General features: G+C 39.6%; 2 protein-coding genes across 10 annotated transcripts in view; both read left to right on the top strand.

Annotated features, from left to right (window-relative positions):
- The window catches only part of nup62l (nucleoporin 62 like), a 33660-nt gene extending 28202 nt beyond the window's left edge, over nt 1-5458 (top strand). For all 5 annotated transcript variants that reach the window (XM_026279537.1, XM_026279539.1, XM_026279535.1 and 2 more), the window contains exons 6-13: nt 2823-2927; nt 3055-3160; nt 3251-3395; nt 3724-3773; nt 4691-4825; nt 4897-5008; nt 5095-5161; nt 5274-5458. In XM_026279537.1, the coding sequence (XP_026135322.1) occupies nt 2823-2927; nt 3055-3160; nt 3251-3395; nt 3724-3773; nt 4691-4825; nt 4897-5008; nt 5095-5161; nt 5274-5365 (812 nt within the window). In that variant the 3' untranslated portion in view covers nt 5366-5458. The remainder of the gene's footprint in view (nt 1-2822; nt 2928-3054; nt 3161-3250; nt 3396-3723; nt 3774-4690; nt 4826-4896; nt 5009-5094; nt 5162-5273) is intronic.
- A 206-nt stretch (nt 5459-5664) lies between these two features.
- Nucleotides 5665-19508, top strand: part of LOC113113384 (transcriptional regulator ATRX-like) — a 49931-nt gene continuing 36087 nt past the window's right edge. The window contains exons 1-11 of one of the 5 annotated variants that reach the window (XM_026279534.1): nt 6242-6468; nt 7770-7864; nt 8033-8082; nt 8374-8522; nt 8801-8850; nt 8956-9080; nt 9164-9280; nt 9968-10077; nt 10156-10223; nt 10982-12834; nt 13195-13212. In XM_026279534.1, the coding sequence (XP_026135319.1) occupies nt 8819-8850; nt 8956-9080; nt 9164-9280; nt 9968-10077; nt 10156-10223; nt 10982-12834; nt 13195-13212 (2323 nt within the window). In that variant the 5' untranslated portion in view covers nt 6242-6468; nt 7770-7864; nt 8033-8082; nt 8374-8522; nt 8801-8818. Of the gene's footprint in view, nt 5807-6241; nt 6469-7108; nt 7154-7769; nt 7865-8032; nt 8083-8373; nt 8523-8800; nt 8851-8955; nt 9081-9163; nt 9281-9967; nt 10078-10155; nt 10224-10981; nt 12835-13194; nt 13213-19508 lie in introns of those variants that run through there. The other 4 variants (XM_026279530.1, XM_026279532.1, XM_026279533.1 and 1 more) reach the window with 4 other exon arrangements.

Raw genomic sequence — 19508 nt, 5'->3', positions numbered from 1 at the left:
CCACGATAGTCACATCGCAGGATGTAAGATGTAGGCTGTCATAGTTGATCCGTTATTCATTAACTGTATGGGCCAAAGAGCGCGCGCGCGAGAGAGAGAGAGAGAGCGCGAGCGCGCGGCCGGCGCCACACTAGATGCGTGGCGCAAGCGTCTCAGCTGTGTGGCGTGTCTGTTTTTAATTTGGCTCTCATGTTAACAGGTTAGAGCTTGTAGACTGCCTGCGTGAGACCCGAGCCGCGCGGAAAACGCGTGCATGCTAGAAATAGAACCGACGCCTATTTTTCACGTGACACGCAAGCGTGCTGGAAGCGTTTTCAGGCAAAATACAATAGGAAAATATGTTTATATGTCATTTTGTACACAGATTTATATTAATTCATGACACTTAGATGTTTGAAAGTCTATAGGTTGGCATATATTCAGATATAAATGTAATTTAAAAAGTAAATTAATAATTATTAATTTTCAAATATTGCACCTGTCACCGGCATGAGAGAAAGGAGAGAGAAAGAGCCCTGGCCGCACGCTAAATGTCTTCAAACAACACAAACGCTGTCTTGCTCTCTCTCCCTCACGCATATTAATCAATTGACACGATGGTGTCGATGTTTAAATCATTTTAAATGAGAATGTAAGTGTGCTCACCCCGTTTTTGTTTGTAAGAAAAAAATTAGTTTTCATATTGCAGAAAAATAAAATATCGCAATATTTTATGAACACATATAGATGATTTTCTCAATATTTAGATTTTTGCACCCTCAGATTCCACATTTTCAAATAGTTGTATCTTGGCCAAATATTGTCCTCCTAACAAACCATACATCAACAGAAAGATTATTCTGCTTTCGGATGATGTATAAAGCTCAAACATCTAATTGACCCTTATGACTGGTTCTGTGCTCCAGGGTCACATATTACACACAGACTTATATCTCAAATGTTTATTTCTTTTAATTTTGATGTTTACTACTGACAACTAAGGAAAATCCCAAATTCAGTATCTCAGAAAATTAGAATATTGTGAAAAGGTTCAATATTGAAGACACCTGGTGCCACACTCTAATCAGCTAATTAACTCAAAACACCTGCAAAGCCTTTAAATGGTCTCTCAGTCTAGTTTTGTAGACTACACAATCATGGGGAAGACTGCTGACTTGACAGTTGTCCAAAAGACGACCATTGACACCTTGCACAAGGAGGACAAAAGGTCACTGCAAAAGAGGCTGGCTGTTCACAGAGCTCTGTGTCCAAGAACATTAATAGAGAGGAGAAGGGGAAGGAAACAATGTGGTAGAAAAAAGTGTACAAGCAATAGAGATAACCACACCCTGGAGATGATTGTGAAACAAAACCCATTCAAAAATGTGGGGGAGATTCACAAAGAGTGGACTGCAGCTGGAGTCAGTGCTTCAAGAAACACTACACACAGACGTATACAAGACATGGGTTTCAGCTTCACATTCCTTGTGTCAAGCCACTCTTGAACAACAGACAGCGTCAGAAGCATCTCGCTTCAAACAGGACTGGACTGCTGCTGAGTGGACCACAGTTATGTTCTCTGATGAAAGTAAATTTTGCATTTCCTTTGGATATCAGGGTCCCCGAGTCTGGAGAAAGAGAGGAGAGGCACACAATCCACGTTGCTTTATGTCCAGTGTAAAGTTTCCACAGTCAGTGATGGTTTGGGGTGCCATGTCATCTGCTGGTGTTGGTCCACTGTGTTTTCTGAGGTCCAAGGTCAACACAGCTTCCTGCTGCTGACCAACTTTATGGAGATGCAGATTTCATTTTGCAACAGGACTTGGCACCTGCACACAGTGCCAAAGCTACCAGTACCTGGTTTAAGGACCATGGTACCCCTGTTCTTAATTGGCCTGCAAACTCGCCTGACCTTAACCCAATAGAAAATCGATGGGTTATTATGAAGAGGAAGATGGGATATGCCAGACCCAAGAATGCAGAAGAGCTGAAGGCCACTATCAGAGCAACCTGGGCTCTCATAACACCTGAGCAGTGCCACAGACTGATCGAATCCATGCCACGCCGCATTGCTGCAGTAATTCAGACAAAAGGAGCGCCAACTAAGTATTGAGTGCTGTACATGCTCATACTTTTCATGTACATACTTTTCAGTTGGCCAAGATTTCTAAAAATCCTTTCTTTGTATTGGTCTTAAGTTATATTCTATTTTTCTGAGATACTGAATTTGGGATTTTCTTTAGTTGTTAGTTATAAGCATCAAAATTAAAAGTAATAAACATTTGAAATATATCAGTCTGTGTGTAATGAATGAATATAATAAAGTTTCCCTTTTTGGATTTAACTAATGAAATCAACTTTTTGATGATATTCTAATTATATGACCAGCACCTGTAGATATATATAGAGAGAAGGTTTGTTCAAAGTTATGTTGTCTAATTTAGGCAAGCTTGATTTCTTTTGGCTGCAGTGCATCACTTTTTCTACTTTGAATGTGAGCATTGTTTTAAAGGTTGCTCACACCAAGCTAAAAGAAAAAAACCTGCTTTTGCTACATCAGAGGTATTTACAGAGATTATCACACAATGTCTAATGAAACAAAACACAAGAATAAAAAAAAATCCATTTTATTCTATTTTTGTACCAATAGTATTATATTTTTTCCAAGTCAAACTTTTTGTAATCCCAACAATACAGAATTTAAAGCATGCCCTATCCATAACAAGCAAACAAATGACAAAGCATCAAGTTTTAGGTCAAGGACATTTACTTTAGTAGGTTAATTGGCCAGAAGGTGTAGGGCAATGCTAAAGAGATCCTCATGGGTTTTCTCTTTCTGTCAGTGGGCTCGTCGATGGCCTCGGTGGCTCCTGTGATGAGTTCAGCATCCATCGCTCCCACAAGCCTGTCTCTGAAACCTCTAGGAACCGCTCCTGCTATGAGCACAGGTGCCCTCTCTTATTCCGACACACTGCCTTTGCTCATCAATACACACTGAGCAAATAATCAGTGCCACTATATCATCTTCCTCTCAGTTGTTTGTATGGTTTGAGCCTGTGTTTGTGTATTTTGTAGCCGCTGCTAGCACTGCAGCCACTGGCTTTTCTCTGGCACTGAAGACCGCAGCATCCACTGCACCATCCACCATCACATCCACCTCCTCCACCATCCTCACAACCAGGTACAGAGCTGTTGGGAGGTTTGTGTGTGTGTGTGTTGTTTTTCTTCTTCTGGTGAGTTGCATATCCACATTCTTGTTGTCTTCCATCAGCACTGCTCCAGTGATGTCATACGCTCAGCTGGAGGCTTTGATTAACAAGTGGAGCTCAGAACTAGAAGACCAAGAGCGACACTTTCTTCAGCAGGCCACTCAGGTCAACGCCTGGGACCGCATGCTGGTGGAGAACGGAGAGAAGGTGGAGCAATGCAATCATCTTTTAGCACACTGCTGCCACATACACAGTCTTTGCAACAGATGCAAAATGTATATACACATCCCGTTATGAGAGCATGTATTCAACTTTTTAAACTTCAACTGTAATACTAATGTGTTCACCCACAGACACAGACAAGGCTGCTTATAACCTGACACTTTCCCATTTTGAGTTATGATTATACAGCGTGGTTAGAAGTACTGTTGGGTTAGATTCACTTAGAAACCTGGATCTAGTGTTGATGGCACACTGACTGAAACCATATTGCAACAGGTTTCCAGTGATGAGTGTTCTCTGTGTTTTCTTTTAGATAACTGCTTTACATAAAGATATGGAAAAAGTGAAACTGGACCAGCGAAGGTAATCAGTGCTTTAATTCATTTAAAAAGTTGTATTATACTGAAAAACATTCAAAGTAATTCACACAACTGTAATTTATTGGTGGAGGAGCATTAAAGGGATAGTTCACCCAAAAACCCCTCCTCGTGTCATTCCAATACAAATGAAGATATTTCTGATTAAATCTGAAGGCTTTCTAACCCTCCATAGACTGCCAATCTTGGTCAAAACTTAGTTTTACGTAGCTGTGAGAATACTTTTTGTGTGGAAAGTAAACAAAAAAGAGGCCTGATTTCAACATCACTTCTCTGAGTCAGTCTAGCGCCATTATGGAGAGTATCCTGATGAATGTGCTGCGCCTTGTTTACGAGCAGAGGAATCCATGCGCATGAGTCGTGATGCTCTCCATAATGGCACCAGAGTGATGCTATTTCATATTTGTGACCCTGGAGCAAAATAGACAACAATACATTGTCAAAATGATCAGTTTTTCTTTTGTGCCAAAAATCATTAGGATATTAAGTAAAGATAATGTTCCATGAAGATACTTTGTAAATTTCCTACTGTAAATGTATCAAAACTTAATTTCTGATTAGTAACATGCATGTCTAAGAACTTCATTTGGACAACTTTAAAGATGATTTTCTCTATTTCGATTATTAAATTTTTTTCTCAGATTCCAGATTTTCAAATAGTTATATCTCGGCCAAATATTGTATGATCCTAACAGATTATTTATTAAACTTCATAAGATGTGTAAAACTCAGTTTCAGAAAAAATGACCCTTATGACCTTATGTCTGACTGTACATTATTCTGCAGTTCACAGCAGCTACTAAATGGTTTAGTGGAGAGTTGACCCAGTCACAATCTCAGATATCACCAAGCATGCTTTATATTAAACCGTGTGCTTCTCATATGTTTGTGCTCGTACCCCAGGTTGGATCAGGAACTGGACTTCATCCTGTCCCAGCAGAAAGAGCTGGAGGACCTTCTGGGTCCATTAGAGGAGTCTGTGAAGGAGCAGAGCGGAACCATTTACATGCAGAACGCAGATGAAGAGCGAGAGAGAACGTAAGAACTCCAGCGACTCATATTTCCCTCGTATGATGTCATTGAGTATCTGAATGAGCTTGTTTATCCAGGTACAAGTTGGCAGAAAATGTAGATGCCCAGCTCAAGAGAATGTCCCAAGATCTGAAAGAGATTATTGAGCACCTCAACACCTCCAGCGGTCCTGCTGACAACGCTGACCCGGTATGCAAAACGTGCTCTCAAAAAAAAAAAGCTCTTAATGAATCGTTGTGTGATCTGTAGTAAGAATGACTGATTTGTTTTTTTAGCTTCAGCAGATCTGCAGAATCCTCAATGCACATATGGACTCCCTGCAGTGGGTAGAGCAGAACTCTGGTGGGTATATGTTTGGCTTTACATGCTTTTACTCAATAAAAAATAAACTTTCAGTCCCTGAAATGCTTTATGAGTGTTAGCTTGTATTCTTATCATATACTTTTCTGTGCAGTGTTACTCGGGAGGCGAGTGGAGGAGGTCTCAAAGCTGTGTGAAAGCCGCAGCAAGGAACAAGAGAAGGGCTTTCGTCTGAACTTCCAGTGATCATGCATTGTTTTTTCCCCATTTTTCTCTCAGTCAGTTATAAATGAATGCCATTGTATTTGCTTCAAAATAAAATTATTTCCTTCTACTCCATTTCCGTTTAATTTGTAACACTTTGTTCCCTTGATTTCTATTTATCAAATTATCACCGTTTAGTGATCAAGAAATTCAGGTATAAAACCAGACTTGATTTTTAAAGATGTAAAATGAAGAATACACCTGCAAAAGGGGAGTTTCTCTTCCTGGTTGGTTTACACTTAAGGGGTAAAGCGAGCCAATCAGCTGCATGGAGCTCCATCATAGCAACATGGATCCTGGCATTGTTTAATATCAAGCAATCTTAGTCTGCGTCTAAGGGGGAATCTACAGAAATAAAAGTCATACTATTTTAGAGGAGGTCGCAGGTTTGAAGGGGGACGAGATGACCACCGACATCTGCAGGTATGTGCAGCAGTGAGAGTGAGCAGACAGCATCCTCCCTCCACATGCATGAATCTGTCTGCAGCGTGAACCACGAGTATGTCTGAAGTGCAAAGCCTGTATTGTGATGCGTGGATACCAGAGCAGGGGCGTGGATGCTCGGCATGCTGGGCTCATTCATAACATTAGAAGTAATAACATGCATGGCGTGATTTTGCACAATAACCATAACACGTGCCGGTACAGCAAGCATGGGTCCGGGATTCATCATTAAACTCATGCCCTAATTTATCCAATGCTGCACATTCTTTGCATTGAATGCATGCATGCATTATTTATGTTTATTTCCTGTGTGTTTTAAAATGCATTTAATGGCCACGCGGAGAGGACGCGGACTGTGGTATTTAAAATGAATTGCGCCCAGTGCATGCATGCATATTCGCGTTCAGTGCATTCAGAGCGCGCGCGCTGACTTGAGTCTCGCGTGCGCCATTTTAGCGCGTCTCCAGCCATCCGGCAAGATGGCGCTCTCGCTTTGTCTGTCCTGATCGGCATAAAACACTACTTACTTGTACTACACACCTGAGAATCCCGCGGATCGAATGAAAAAAAACCTTTCCTCGCACTGCCAAACAGGTGACGTCCCAGAGATCCGCGCGCGACACGAGCTCAGAGATCTTAAGGTAACTGTTAGATGTAGGGATGCAGCCGGGTAATGCGTGCATGCATTTGTGCACTTCAAATCTAACACTGTGAATGGTTTGGAGGCGTCATAAAGGTATTTCATGGGGATTGCTATCATAACAAAGTGCCCTGCTTTTGTTTTGCAACTATTTTCATTATTCACGTTATTGTGCATCCCCAGCAGCTAACTGTAATGTTAGGTGCATTGGTCATATGCTAGAACTAGGCCTTTCTCCACCAAATTTTTTTTGCACATCATCGAAATGGGCGTTTTGGCTTAGAATTGTGTAGATTTAGGAGATCTGAGTGCTGTGTTTGCGTCTCTGTGGTGTTTTCCTCTTAAATCAGCCTTAGTATTGAAAGGAAACCAGTGGAGAACAATCTGTGTCAAACATTCACGAACAGCGATCTGTAGTGACATGACTATTTTTCCCTCCTCTTGTCTTATTTATGCAGCGAGTTCGGTTTGTGTCATTTCCTATCTTTTAACAGCAGCACCGGTCGGATCGGTTTGTTTATGTTCACTGTTATCAGTGCGTGTCTTCCGTCTGTTACCGGCGTCGATGACGTCACATGTCAATCAAACAGCGAACGCTGCGCGTGAAATTAATTTACCCCGAAACTCTCACAGGCTTTCATTTAATCAGACTCTTCACGCTGGATTGTCATTGCATGCATTTATGTGTATTTATTCCTAAATTACGTATTTCTGCACCTACTTCTCTGCGCGTTATTGTTTGCCGTTTTTGTAGCATGACTTTAATTTGGGGGAAAAAAAAATTCTCGGTTGACACATTTTATAATTCTTTAGACAGAGTTTAAATCCTGTTGGAGGTGTTGTCATTTTGGTATTTGTCGTATTACGACGTTTCTTTATAAATATTATCGTGGTAAACCGTAACATAGTGTGTCTGCCAAAGTAACCTTAGCTTGTGATAACCTTGTTGTTGTTGTTTTTAATTCAGTTAACTCTTTTTAAGATAATTTTAAGCCAGATACAGTTTGAGTTCTATATCGAAAATACATTTTAAAAACGTAATAATAATTTGTTATAAAAAAAATAGCCACAGAAGCTGTCATGAAACAAACAATAGGTTGTGATAACTTGGTATTAGCCTTAATATAGTTTTTTCTTTGTATGTGTGTAATAATAGTAATATTTTGAAAGCTTCTTATTCTGAAAAGCCATATATAGTTCAGTTTTACAGTAACAGTAAGAGCGCTCTCTGTGGTAAACTGTGTTGAAGGTGGGCCATTGATATCTTACATCTTTACACACACACACTGCTGTTTGTTTCAGGTCCAGGAAGTTAAATACATTGGTGACTAAACTTCATGAGTTCTTGGGTCATTCTCCGGACGACGAAAGCATCGATTCTCAAGACATCTCCAATGGTGAGGATCCCTACTGTCAGCTTTCACAAAGCTAAATATAATAAAAATATCTATGTATAAATGATGTTAAAATATGTAAATGTTTTCTTAATTCCTAGTAATTAATTGCATGTTTAATTTGCAAAAAAAAACAGCACCTTGTGAGTTTGTGTGCTTGTTATATTGCAGGTAAAATGGCTGCGAGTGACTCCAGCATCCCTGAAGAGAGAATGAGTGAGGTACGTCTACACCGTCTGTTTCTGCTCATTATCTCTAGTTTACTAAAACACTGCCTTCTCTCCGGCTGTCTACAGCGTAAGGTCATTTCACTCCTCTCACATGCACTCTGAAGTTAAACTAAAGCAATAGTTAGTCGAAGTAACATGGCTTTTGTCTGACTCTAATTGTACTCAACTGTACAGTTTTTGTAAAGTCGCACACAGATCCTAGATCCATTTCTCTGAGATTAGCACACATGAAGGATGATCTAGTGCATGAATAAAGACTCATGTTCACGCTTTGATTTTCAGTTTGTTGGACTGATGCTTCAAAAGTTTCTTCAGGAAGTTTATAAAAGACAAGGAAGTTAAATTGACACCCAGAACATCCATTTTATTCCATACCCTGAAAGCTTATCACAGCCATATTTATGATTTCTATATTTGGGTAAACTTTTCAGGTAGGTGGACAAGTTTTTTTTGTTTTTGCCAAAGAGATGCTTCTGTGAGCTTTGTGCTTGGTTTATACAAAACTACTGTAAGACTAATGATGCAGATTGAGCTGGAAAAATATTAAATTAAATTAAAATGCATGCATTTAGCAGACGCTGTTATCCAAAGTGACTTGCAGTGCATTCAGGCGAACACTTGAACATTTGTTTGAACTGGAAATATGTGGATTTATCATCACTGGAAATGAGATTAAATGTGTTTTTCTTTCTCTTTCTCTTTTTTCCAGCCGGGTTGCTCCTCAGAAATGACCAAAGCCTCATCTTCACGCTCAAAGAGGTGAGTTGGGCTGCAGATGTTGTAGTTTGACGCTGTGCTCTAAGGATTGTAGGGTGTTGTGGGAAGATCATGTTAACCCCTTTCCCCCTCTGTTGTTAATGGAAGAAAACCATCATTTGTGACCAAGCACACTGCTGTAGATGAGTCTGAATGTGTGAGTGAGAGCGCAGGAGAACCTGTCCCAGATGACGGCATGCAGAGCAGTCTGGATATCAGCACGCTGCCTCAAGGTTAGTCCTGTGTGGAGCTGCTGAAGTCTTCAGAAGCGTGTGGTTTGAGAGGAGCACTGACTCCCCTCCTTCACCATTCACAGGTACAGTGGTGGTCAAGCCAGAACCGGTCGCTGACGAAGCTAAAGATGAGTTCCGCGGTCCAGAGTTTCGTAGCAGAGGAAGTAAAGTGAAAGAGGATGGTACTCGGAAACGTCCCGGTGAGTGGGTTTGAGTATTAAAGACAAGTGAAGTATCTCACATCCATTTATCTGTCACATAACTGCTGCACTGGGTTAAATGGTTCTGTTTTATGTTGTTTTCAATGGTGAAATGGTTAATGTGCTGAAATTCCATTTGTTTTTTCTTCCCAAAATGGCAAACTAATGCAATTTTACAAACTTAAGTGTAATTTTATTGCAACCTATTTGGCCAGAAGAGATTAAATGCAGTTCCTAAGTTAAAAAATTAAGTTTGGTCACCATAATGAAACGGACCCATCTTCACATTTATCTATTTTATTTTATTTTCAATATTTGCATCCAAATTCCCTTATTTGAATGGCTAAATGTTTGGTCTCAGAAATCACCATTAGGTCTAATACTGTGGATCCAAACTATCAGCCTAATGCAGAATAATATAATATATATATGTTCTCTTCTCTCTGACCTAAAATATGCCTAAAAGTCACATTTTGGAGGCATTTCTTTCATGAGCCCCAGTTTGCGAATGGAATATATTTTATATTTTTATATCAGTATGGTACAAGATTATCATATTTAAATCAATGCGGTGAACAAGTTAGGTTTGGAGCACGATTGAGAGGAACCGCTCAAATATGAAAGAGTTTTAGAGCTGCAGCATGATTGTTTTATTATTATCATCATCTATTTTTTAATCTCTTGCAGACGAGCAGCTCAAGGAGATTCTTAATTGCACAGCATGTGGACAGCAAGTCAATCACTTTCAGAGAGATTCTGTCTTTCAACATCCCGCATTACACGTCCTTATCTGCAAGGTAGAAACCAGATTAACTTCTTACAGCCAATTACACGCTTGTATCTCTCTCATTAACATGCATGCCTTTTTCTTACAGTCATGTTTCAAATATTATATGAGCGACGATATCAGCAAGGATGAAGATGGAATGGATGAGCAATGCAGGTTGGTTATTTAAACACTCTAGCTGTGACGAAACAAATTATGTTAGTAGTCAGTGCCAGAGGTGTTTCATATTTCCCAATACAAGTTTTAATGCCACAGCAAACACCATTATCCTGATGAATGCACTGCAGTTTAAAGTTAAATTAAGTGAAAACATTGTTGTGCAACTTTAAGGGTTCTCAGTTTAATCTGTAAATGGGTCAAAGACAAAAAATAGTTCTTTTATATATTTTAACACGCCCAGGTCCGAGTAAGTATGTTTTTTTTTTTTTTTTTTTTTATCTAAATGTGACCCTGGACCACAAAACAAGTGTCTTAAGTGTCAGTTTTTCTAAATTGAGATTTATACATCATCTGAAAGCTGAATAAATCATCTCTCCATTGATGTGTGGTTTGTTAGGAGGACAATATTTGGTCGAGATACAACTATTTGAAAATATAAGTGTAATATATACGTAAATATAAGTGACTCTGAATGTCAATGAAGCATTATTTAGCCCAATGTTGACATTTTATTCTCTCAAAACTGATTTGAAATCTTAAATGGAGACACTTCCTAAAAATATTACATTAAAAAAAACAATCTCTCCATGTTTTGAATGCTGCTCGGATGTCTTTATTTGGACTGGAGCCATTCTCATATTACATCTTACAACTCTTGCAGGCCACTAATAGTGTCTTTCACAATCAAATGAGCTATTATGTTACCCAAATTCATCCAAAATAAAGATGTAATGGGTGTTTTGTGTCTTGTTTAGGTGGTGTGCAGAGGGCGGTAATCTGATGTGCTGTGACTACTGCAGCAATGCCTTCTGCAAAAAGTGCGTTTTGAGGAACCTTGGACGAAAAGAGCTGTCTGAGATCATGAATGAAGAAAGCAAATGGCACTGCTATGTGTGCCGCCCAGAGCCGCTGCAGGACTTTGTTAAAACCTGTGAGAAGGTCTTGCTCAATCTGGAATCGTCTTATAGAAAGCCCAAGGGAGACGGTGACAAGACGAAGCGTGACGATCGTAAACACAAGCACAGCAAACGAGAAAAAACTGCTGTGAATGGACAGGATTACGCCTCCGATGGAGCGGGACCGTTATCCTTTTCCTGTAAGACCTTAACGGTTCCGAAAGAGCTTGTGAAGAAGACCAAAAAACTAATCGAGACCACAAACGGTTTGAATCGTACTTTTGTACAATTCCTCCAGCACACTTCAAAAGGCAGTGAAGTCAGCGCTGTGAGTTATAGACACTTAAAGGCCTTCAAATCAGTTTTGGCCGATCTGAAAAAGGCCCACTCGGCTTTGGAGGAATCACTCGAAGAAGAATTTGAATCGAAAGGCCTCAAGTTTCAAAACGGAGAGGAACAAAGACCAGCACAGACCGATCATACGGTTGTTAACTCGCACCACGCTGACCCTGCTCCTGTCAGAGAAGATGGATTGGATTGCACCAAGGACCAGAATCCTGTGGTAGAGGAGGATGAAAACCAGCAGGAGAGTAACTCAGCTGATGTTGAAATGAAGGAGAGCCTTCCACCCTCTCCAGAAGAACCTCAGGACCAGTCTGAAGAAAGTGAAGCTCAAGAGCAAGAAATGCCAGATAACCCTGACTTTGAGGACCGCTCAGTGCCAGCAGGTGAAGCGTCTCTTGATAAAGACATCGTGTCTGTTCCAACGTCTGTCCCAGAGGAGCTCTTTGAGATGGTAGAGAGTCTTGCAGTGAAGAAAGAAGACCGTGACAATGGCAACTCGAACGCTACCAGTAATTGGAAAACAACGTCCAATGCTGAGGTTGTGGAATCCAATAACAGCCTTACAAAACTGGGAAGAAAGCTCGTTGTCAAACTAACACCTGTTCCTCTTAAAATCACCATAAAACGAGATAAGAGCAAAGAACAGTCACCTTCTGAAGACCTGCCAAAGGAGGCTAAAGATAGCCGACGCTCCTCCAGGATGAAGACCACACCGCTGCGTAAGTCACCAGAGGCGAAGAGCAAACGCAAATCGAGGTCGTCAACAGCTAAAGAAGAGCCCAGCGCCGCAGTGAAGGAGCCGTGTGATTCAGACTCAGATGAAGTCCCTGAGGTCCTGCAGAAGGCTGCCTTGAAGGCCAGCTCGGATGAGAGCCAACCCCAGGACGCTTCTGGAAAAGGAACCAAAAAGAAGGTAGCTTCCCGCTCTTCTGAGAGAACGAAGCCAAAGCGTAAACTCGACATGGTCTCCTCGGATTCAGAACAGAGCGGCAAGTCATCAGCGGCGAACAAACGGAGGGCCAAAAAAAAGAAGGACGCAGAATCAGACTCCTCCAACCACAACTCTGATCTTGAGAAACAGATGAAAAACCTGTCCAAGATCGAGACTGGGAAAAAAACATCCAGAGGTGTCAAAAAGGAAGAGAGTGAGTCCAGTAAAGAGGGCAAGAAAGGCCCTAAAAGGTCGTTCGAGAGGAAACGGAGGTCACAGAGAGAAAAGGCTAAAACCAAGGAGTTGTCCTCCAGTGATGAAGAGCAGGAGGAAGAGGAGCAGGCTGCTAACTCAGACGAAGACAGCGATCAGCAGAAGATTAAACCAATTCTTGAGTCCGTGATGGCTAGTATTGATGGTTTCCATCAGTCATCAGGTCAGTCGAAAAAAAGGGTAAAGTGAGATCAGTTTTACGGCAGGAAGTATAAGCTGCCTATTGATCATTGATTGCTTTCAAATTGGGGAAAAGAAAATCTTAGAAGAAAATCTACGAAATTACTTCTTGTCCCCGTAAAATGTTGCCTGTTGGCTGTTTTATTAGCGTCGGTTTCCAAACTGGTGACGCTAGACCACATAAGAATTCTGAAATGGAAATTATTAAATACTAGAAATTCTTAAATGTACAAAACTTCTAATATGTTTTTGAAGAGGGTAAATGAGGATCATTATGAAATGTGTGTGTGTTTTACATCGGTGTGTAAGTCACATTTTTTTATTACATTTTTATTACATTCAGAAATAAGGTCAAATACAGGTAAGAATTTATTTTTATTACCCATCACTCCACAATAAATCATCTACATTTTAATGCTATTAAGAACTGAAATGCAAAATAAGTTTAAAACAACCAAACTCTAGTGCCATTTATTAAAAATAAGCAACATTGACGCTACTGGCATTTTGGTAATGCATTGTACAAATCCACTACCTCACTCATTTGACACCAATCCAGATGTGTTTGTTGCATGCTTGTTGTTATTTCCATTATATATAATGCAAGTTTATGCATGTTTCAGATGATAAAGAAAAGTGACTTACATCAGGAAAATGTGTTATATTTTGGGAAGGTTATTTTGGAAATGTAATGGGTTCTAGATTACAAGTTACCCTATTCAAAATGCAATAAGATGTGTAACTATTTCAATCACTTTATTCAAGGATTGTAACTGATTACATTGGATTAATTTCTAGTGAATGTTTTGATACTGATACTGTTATGATACTGTTTTTGAAATCAAATCTTTGCAGAGTTTGACAGGAAACTCAACCCTAATGATGCCAAAAAACAGTTCATCTTAAACAAATAAAGCATATAAACCCAAATAGGAAATAAAACCGTTATTAAATAAGCATGTGTCCTATTCTGTGTCCTAAACTCCTGAAACATTGATGTCTCATATTTTAGAGTAGTCAATGAAATTTGGGAGAGAAATCAGTTAAACCTATAACTGTGTATGTGTGTCTGATGTAAAATTTTTGTAATTGATGACATTTTCATAAGTAACTGTAATTTTTCACTTGTTTTTTTTTTTTTTTTCACAATAACTATAACAGTAACAGATTACGGTAACATTTTTGTAATTTAATTATTTAACACCATACATGTTACCAATTATTCCCCAACACTGGTAATATGTGAGGATTTTGCAACACAATAGTAAATAATTTACATGAACCACTGACTTGCAGAGTGTTGCCTGCTTCAGTCGTTTTCATTCAGAGCTCAGATGTTTTGGATCTGCTTTCCTGTTTTTTTTTTTCTAGTGTCCTGGTGTTTAGTCTCCAGCTGATTTCAGCATCAGCTCTGGGCAGAACTGTGTACTCACTGCCACTTTTGGAGACCGGCACCAAGTGGCTCTACTTTTAAAAAGACTGCCTAAATTAAAATAAACTGCTCGTGCCCTGCTCACGCTATATGTGAAGTGAAACAGACCAAGACACAAAGATCACTGAACTGAGACATTAGTCCATATATTGCTCCACACACAAAAAATTGTAATGTAGAGTAGACTATCTTGAGAGGGAGAAAAAAAAATTATTTAAAAGGTGGAATATAATGTAACTTGTATAACACACTGAACATTAGGGCTACCCTTGAGCAAATAGTGGCCTAGTCTACTACAGTTGTGTCTAAAATTTTTGGCAGTGACATCAGTTTTGTGTTTTGCAAAGTTTGCTGATTTAGAATTTGTAGAGTATTTTTTCATGTTTCAGTGGTATACTGAAAGTGTTTAAAAATAATATATACATATACAGGTGCTGGTCATATAATCAGAATATCATCAAAAAGATGATTAATTTCAGTAATTCTATTCAAAAAGTTAAACTTGTATATTATATTCATTCTTTACACACAGAGTGATATATTTCAAATTTTTATTTGTTTTAATTTTGATGATTATTACTGACAACTAAGGAAAATCCCAAATTCAGTATCTCAGAAAATTAGAATATAACTTGAGACCAATACAAAGAAAGTTTTTTTTTTTAAATCTTGGCCAACTGAAAAGTATAAAAATGAAGTATGAGCATGTACAGCACTCAATACTTAGTTGTGGCTCCCTTTGCCTGAATTACTGCAGCAATGCGGCGTGGCATGGAGTCGATCAGTCTGTGGCACTGCTCAGGTGTTATGAGAGCCCAGGTTGCTCTGATAGTGGCCTTCAGCTCTTCTGCTTTTGCCCCGTTTCCACCGCAGGAACGTTACCCAGGAACTAGGGACTTTGGCCTGGTACTCGGTGTGTTTCCACCGCAGGATAAATAAAGTTCCGGGTAAAAAAAAATGCCCCTCAGAAAGTCCCTGCTGGCGAGGTGGTACTTTTTCAAAGTTCCGGAACTTTCGGGGGCGGGTCTTGGGCACTAAACATCCTGATTGGTTGAGTTCACGCAGCATTGGTTGAGTTTAACCACCAATTATTCTGATCATTTTCAAAATATTACTGTTATTGTGTCATGAAATGTCATTTTAAAAGTATTTCAGGGGAGAATGTAGTTGTTTAAAAATCAAATCTGTAGTTTATTTAAAAAGACAGAGGGTCTTATTCATGAAACATTCGTAAATATACGAGTAAATATCTGAGTGATTTGCGCGTAAAGAGAACTTCCCGAAAACTCTTCTCCTGATTCACAAAAACTTCGTAAACGTCAGATGTGATAGTGAAATGTGTGTGTGTGTTAATGAATTCCAATCAGTCGTAAATGGGACGCGCGTGCACGCTCACTCTCAATTACCATAAATCACACCCATTAAATCCGACTGACAACTATATGTGAGCATCATATTATGACACCAAACGAAGGATTTCAACATGTCTTCTCAAAAGCGACTGAAAAAGAAACATTTCTCAGCTGCAAAAATTGAAGTTTTATTATCAGAAGTTCATTCAAAACGCCACATTTAATTTTCAAGTGTACTAGTGACGTATGAGGTCCTAAAAAAGGAAGTTTGGAAGCATATTACAGATCCTATTACTGGCTCTCATAATAAAAGTTAAAAGAAAAACCTTATGTAATTAATATATATAATATTTTTTCAAAATGCTGTGTAAATATGTACCCGATTAAGGTGAATTAAAATGCAGCCGTATTAATGAGCAAAACGTTCAGACGTTAAATGCACTATTTACGCGTGGCTGGGAGTAGGTGTAGATTTCTTTCGTACCAACTAACATTTGGAAAATACGAACGTTTTAATGAATCCGAAAATTTACGCCAAAACCACTTTACACGCGATTTACACAAAAAATTCGTTCTGCTCGTGTTTCATGAATGAGACCCAGAGCCTTTAAAATGCATTTTAAAATGTGTTTCGCCGATCTCGGAGACGGTGAGCTCCACGCTATCAGCAGGAGATCAGTCCTCATGTATCTGCTTAGAGCACTCTCAACTCGGCTAGACCTTATGATATGTGACGCTGGCTCTGATGTCTCTTTAGTGGTTAAACATAAGATATAATTCATTTTGGGTAAATCTAACAGGTTGTCTTTGGTCTGTATTCAATTTATCTATATGTTAAAATTAAAATAAAAAAGGCAAATTTATATAATATTTAGTTTCATTGTAATGGCTGCATATACACATTTCCCTGAACTAAGTACATTTCTGCAGCTGTTATTATGTTTAAATGAAAACGAAAGGAGGCAGTGGTATTTGATATCCTATTTCGTTTTTATTGTAAATGAACAGTGAGAAAAATAGCCAAGGCGAGCTGACTGAAGTACAAATGTTCCTGGTACAAATGTTCCGGGTAATTTCGGTGGAAACATGGCAATTGTTGGGTCTGACATATCGCATCTTCCTCTTCATAATAACCCATCGATTTTCTATGGGGTTAAGGTCAGGCAAGTCTGCTGGCCAATTAAGAACAGGGATGCCATGGTCCTTAAACCAGGCACTGGAAGCTTTGGCACTGTGTGCAGGTGCCAAGTCCTGTTGGAAAATGAAATCTGCATCTCCATAAAGTTGGTCAGCTGCAGGAAGCATGAAGTGCTCTAAAACTTCCTGGTATACGGCTGCATTGACCTTGGACCTCAGAAAACACAGTGGACCAACACCAGCAGATGACATGGCACCCCAAACCATCACTGACTGTGGAAACTTTACACTGGACATAAAGCAACGTGGATTGTGTGCCTCTCCTCTCTTTCTCCAGACTCTGGGACCCTGATTTCCAAAGGAAATGCAAAATTTACTTTCATCAGAGAACATAACTTTGAACCACTCAGCAGCAGTCCAGTCCTGTTTGAAGCTAGACGCTTCTGACGCTGTCTGTTGTTCAAGAGTGGCTTGACACAAGGAATGCGAAGCTGAAACCCATGTCTTGCATACGTCTGTGTGTAGTGGTTCTTGAAGCACTGACTCCAGCTGCAGTCCACTCTTTGTGTATCTCCCCCACATTTTTGAATGGGTTTTGTTTCACAATCCTCTCCAGGGTGTGGCTATCCCTATTGCTTGTACACTTTTTTTCTACCACATCTTTTCCTTCCTTTCTCCTCTCTATTAATGTTCTTGGACACAGAGCTCTGTGAACAGCCAGACTCTTTTGCAATGACCTTTTGTGTCTTACCCTCCTTGTGCAAGGTGTCAAAGGTCATCTTTTGGACAACTGTCAAGTCAACAGTCTTCCCCATGATTGTGTAGCCTACAGAACTAGACTGAGAGAACATTCGCTAGTTAGAGTTTGGCACCAGTTGTCTTCAATATTGAACCATTTCACAATATTCTAATTTTCTGATATATTGAATTTGGGATATTTCTTAGTTGTCAGTAATAAACATCAAAATTAAAAGAAATAAACATTTGAAATATATCAGTCTGTGTGTATTGAATAAATATAATATGCAAGTTTCACTTTTTGAATTGAATTTTTTGATGATATTCTAATTATGACCAGCACCTGTATATGAGTCCGTATTTACAGTGTTGACTCTTTTTCTTCATAATCTGTGCAGTTCGCTCTGGTGTATGTTGCATATTCGCTTCTGGGCCAAATCCTGACTGATGGCGATCCATTCTTGCCTTATTAGTTCTTGGAGTTGATCACAATTTGTGGGCTTCTGCTTGTCCACGCACCTTCTTGGGACTGACCACAGGTTCTCTATGGGACTGAGATCCGGGGAGTTGCATGGCCACAGATCCAAAGTTTCATGTAATGATCTTCGAGCCAAAACTTTGACATGGTGCTCGATCATGCTGGAAAATGCACAGATCATCACCAAATTGCTCATGGATTATTGTAAGAAGTCGCTCTTGGAGGACGTTTCTTTATTCATGGCAGTGTTTTTGGGCAGAATTATGAGAGGGCCCACTCCCTTAGTTGAAAAGCAACCCTATGCATGGATGGTCCCAGGATGCTTCACTGTTGGCACAACACAGGACTAAGGACAAAGGTAGCATTCACCTTTTCTTCTCCAAACAATCGAATTTCCTGATGTCCCAAGCAGTCGGAAGGGAGCTTCTTCAGAGAAAATAACTTTGCACCAGTCTTCAGCTGTCCAAGCCTTGTATGTCCTGCAGAATTTCAGTCTGTCCTTGATGTTTTCTTGGAGAGATATGGCTTCTTTGGTGCCCTTCTTGACACTAGGCTGTTGGCCAGAAGTCTTGGTTTCACTGTGTGTGTAGATGCTCTCACACCAACCTGCTGCCGATCCTGAGCAAGCTCTGTACTGCTGGAGACACGACTACAGCTGACTCCTCAGGAGGAGATGGTCCTGGTGCTTGCTGGACACTCTGGGACGTCCTGAAGACTTCTTCACTGCAGTCAAACCTCTCCTTAAAGTTCTTGATGATCCGGTAAATGGTCCTTTCAGATGCAATATTCTTTGTAGCAATTTCTTTGCATATGAAGCCATTTTGATGCAGTGATGGGGGCTGCACATGTTTCTTTGGAGGTTACCATTGCTAACAAGAACACAGTGATTGGAAGCACCTTTTCCAACCTTTTAACACAGTCTGCTATTACAGTCTACAGTCTACTCTGACTAGTACTCATTCACACTTTCACATGTGCTGCTGATATGATTAGTCAATTAATGTTTGCTGGTCATTTTGTCTCAGGAATAATAGTTAATTTTTTGGTCAATGCAGAAACTTTTAGCAATTATTTCAAATGCATCTGATCACTACACAATAATCTTGAATGGACACAACAGCTTGAGGTGCAAACTTTGCAAAACAAGATTTATGTCAATGGCAAAACTTTTGGCCTGTATTAGTCGTTCATTATTATATCAGTTTAATCATATTGGCATCATGTCTGCTGCTCCGCGCTTTCAGAAGAGCACATTTATCTTCTGCATTAACTGAAAGCTATATTTGATATTACATTTCCAGAAAAATTATTGGCAAGCGTGAAACACGTTATACAATGTGATGTGCCTTACCGAAGTCTAATGAGCAGAAACTTTTTAAAATCGAATTTGTTAAATAAACATAATTCGACATGTGTTAAGTAGAATTTGGAATGCATGTAAAAAAATATTATATTAAAGTTAAAAGTATCTGTCCAACAACGTTTTTGTTCTTTACTACTGCAAAGGATGCAACTATAGT

This window comes from Carassius auratus, chromosome 14, assembly GCF_003368295.1.
Source record: "Carassius auratus strain Wakin chromosome 14, ASM336829v1, whole genome shotgun sequence".
Classification (NCBI taxonomy): domain Eukaryota; kingdom Metazoa; phylum Chordata; class Actinopteri; order Cypriniformes; family Cyprinidae; genus Carassius; species Carassius auratus.
This window is presented reverse-complemented; position numbering and strand designations above follow the sequence as displayed.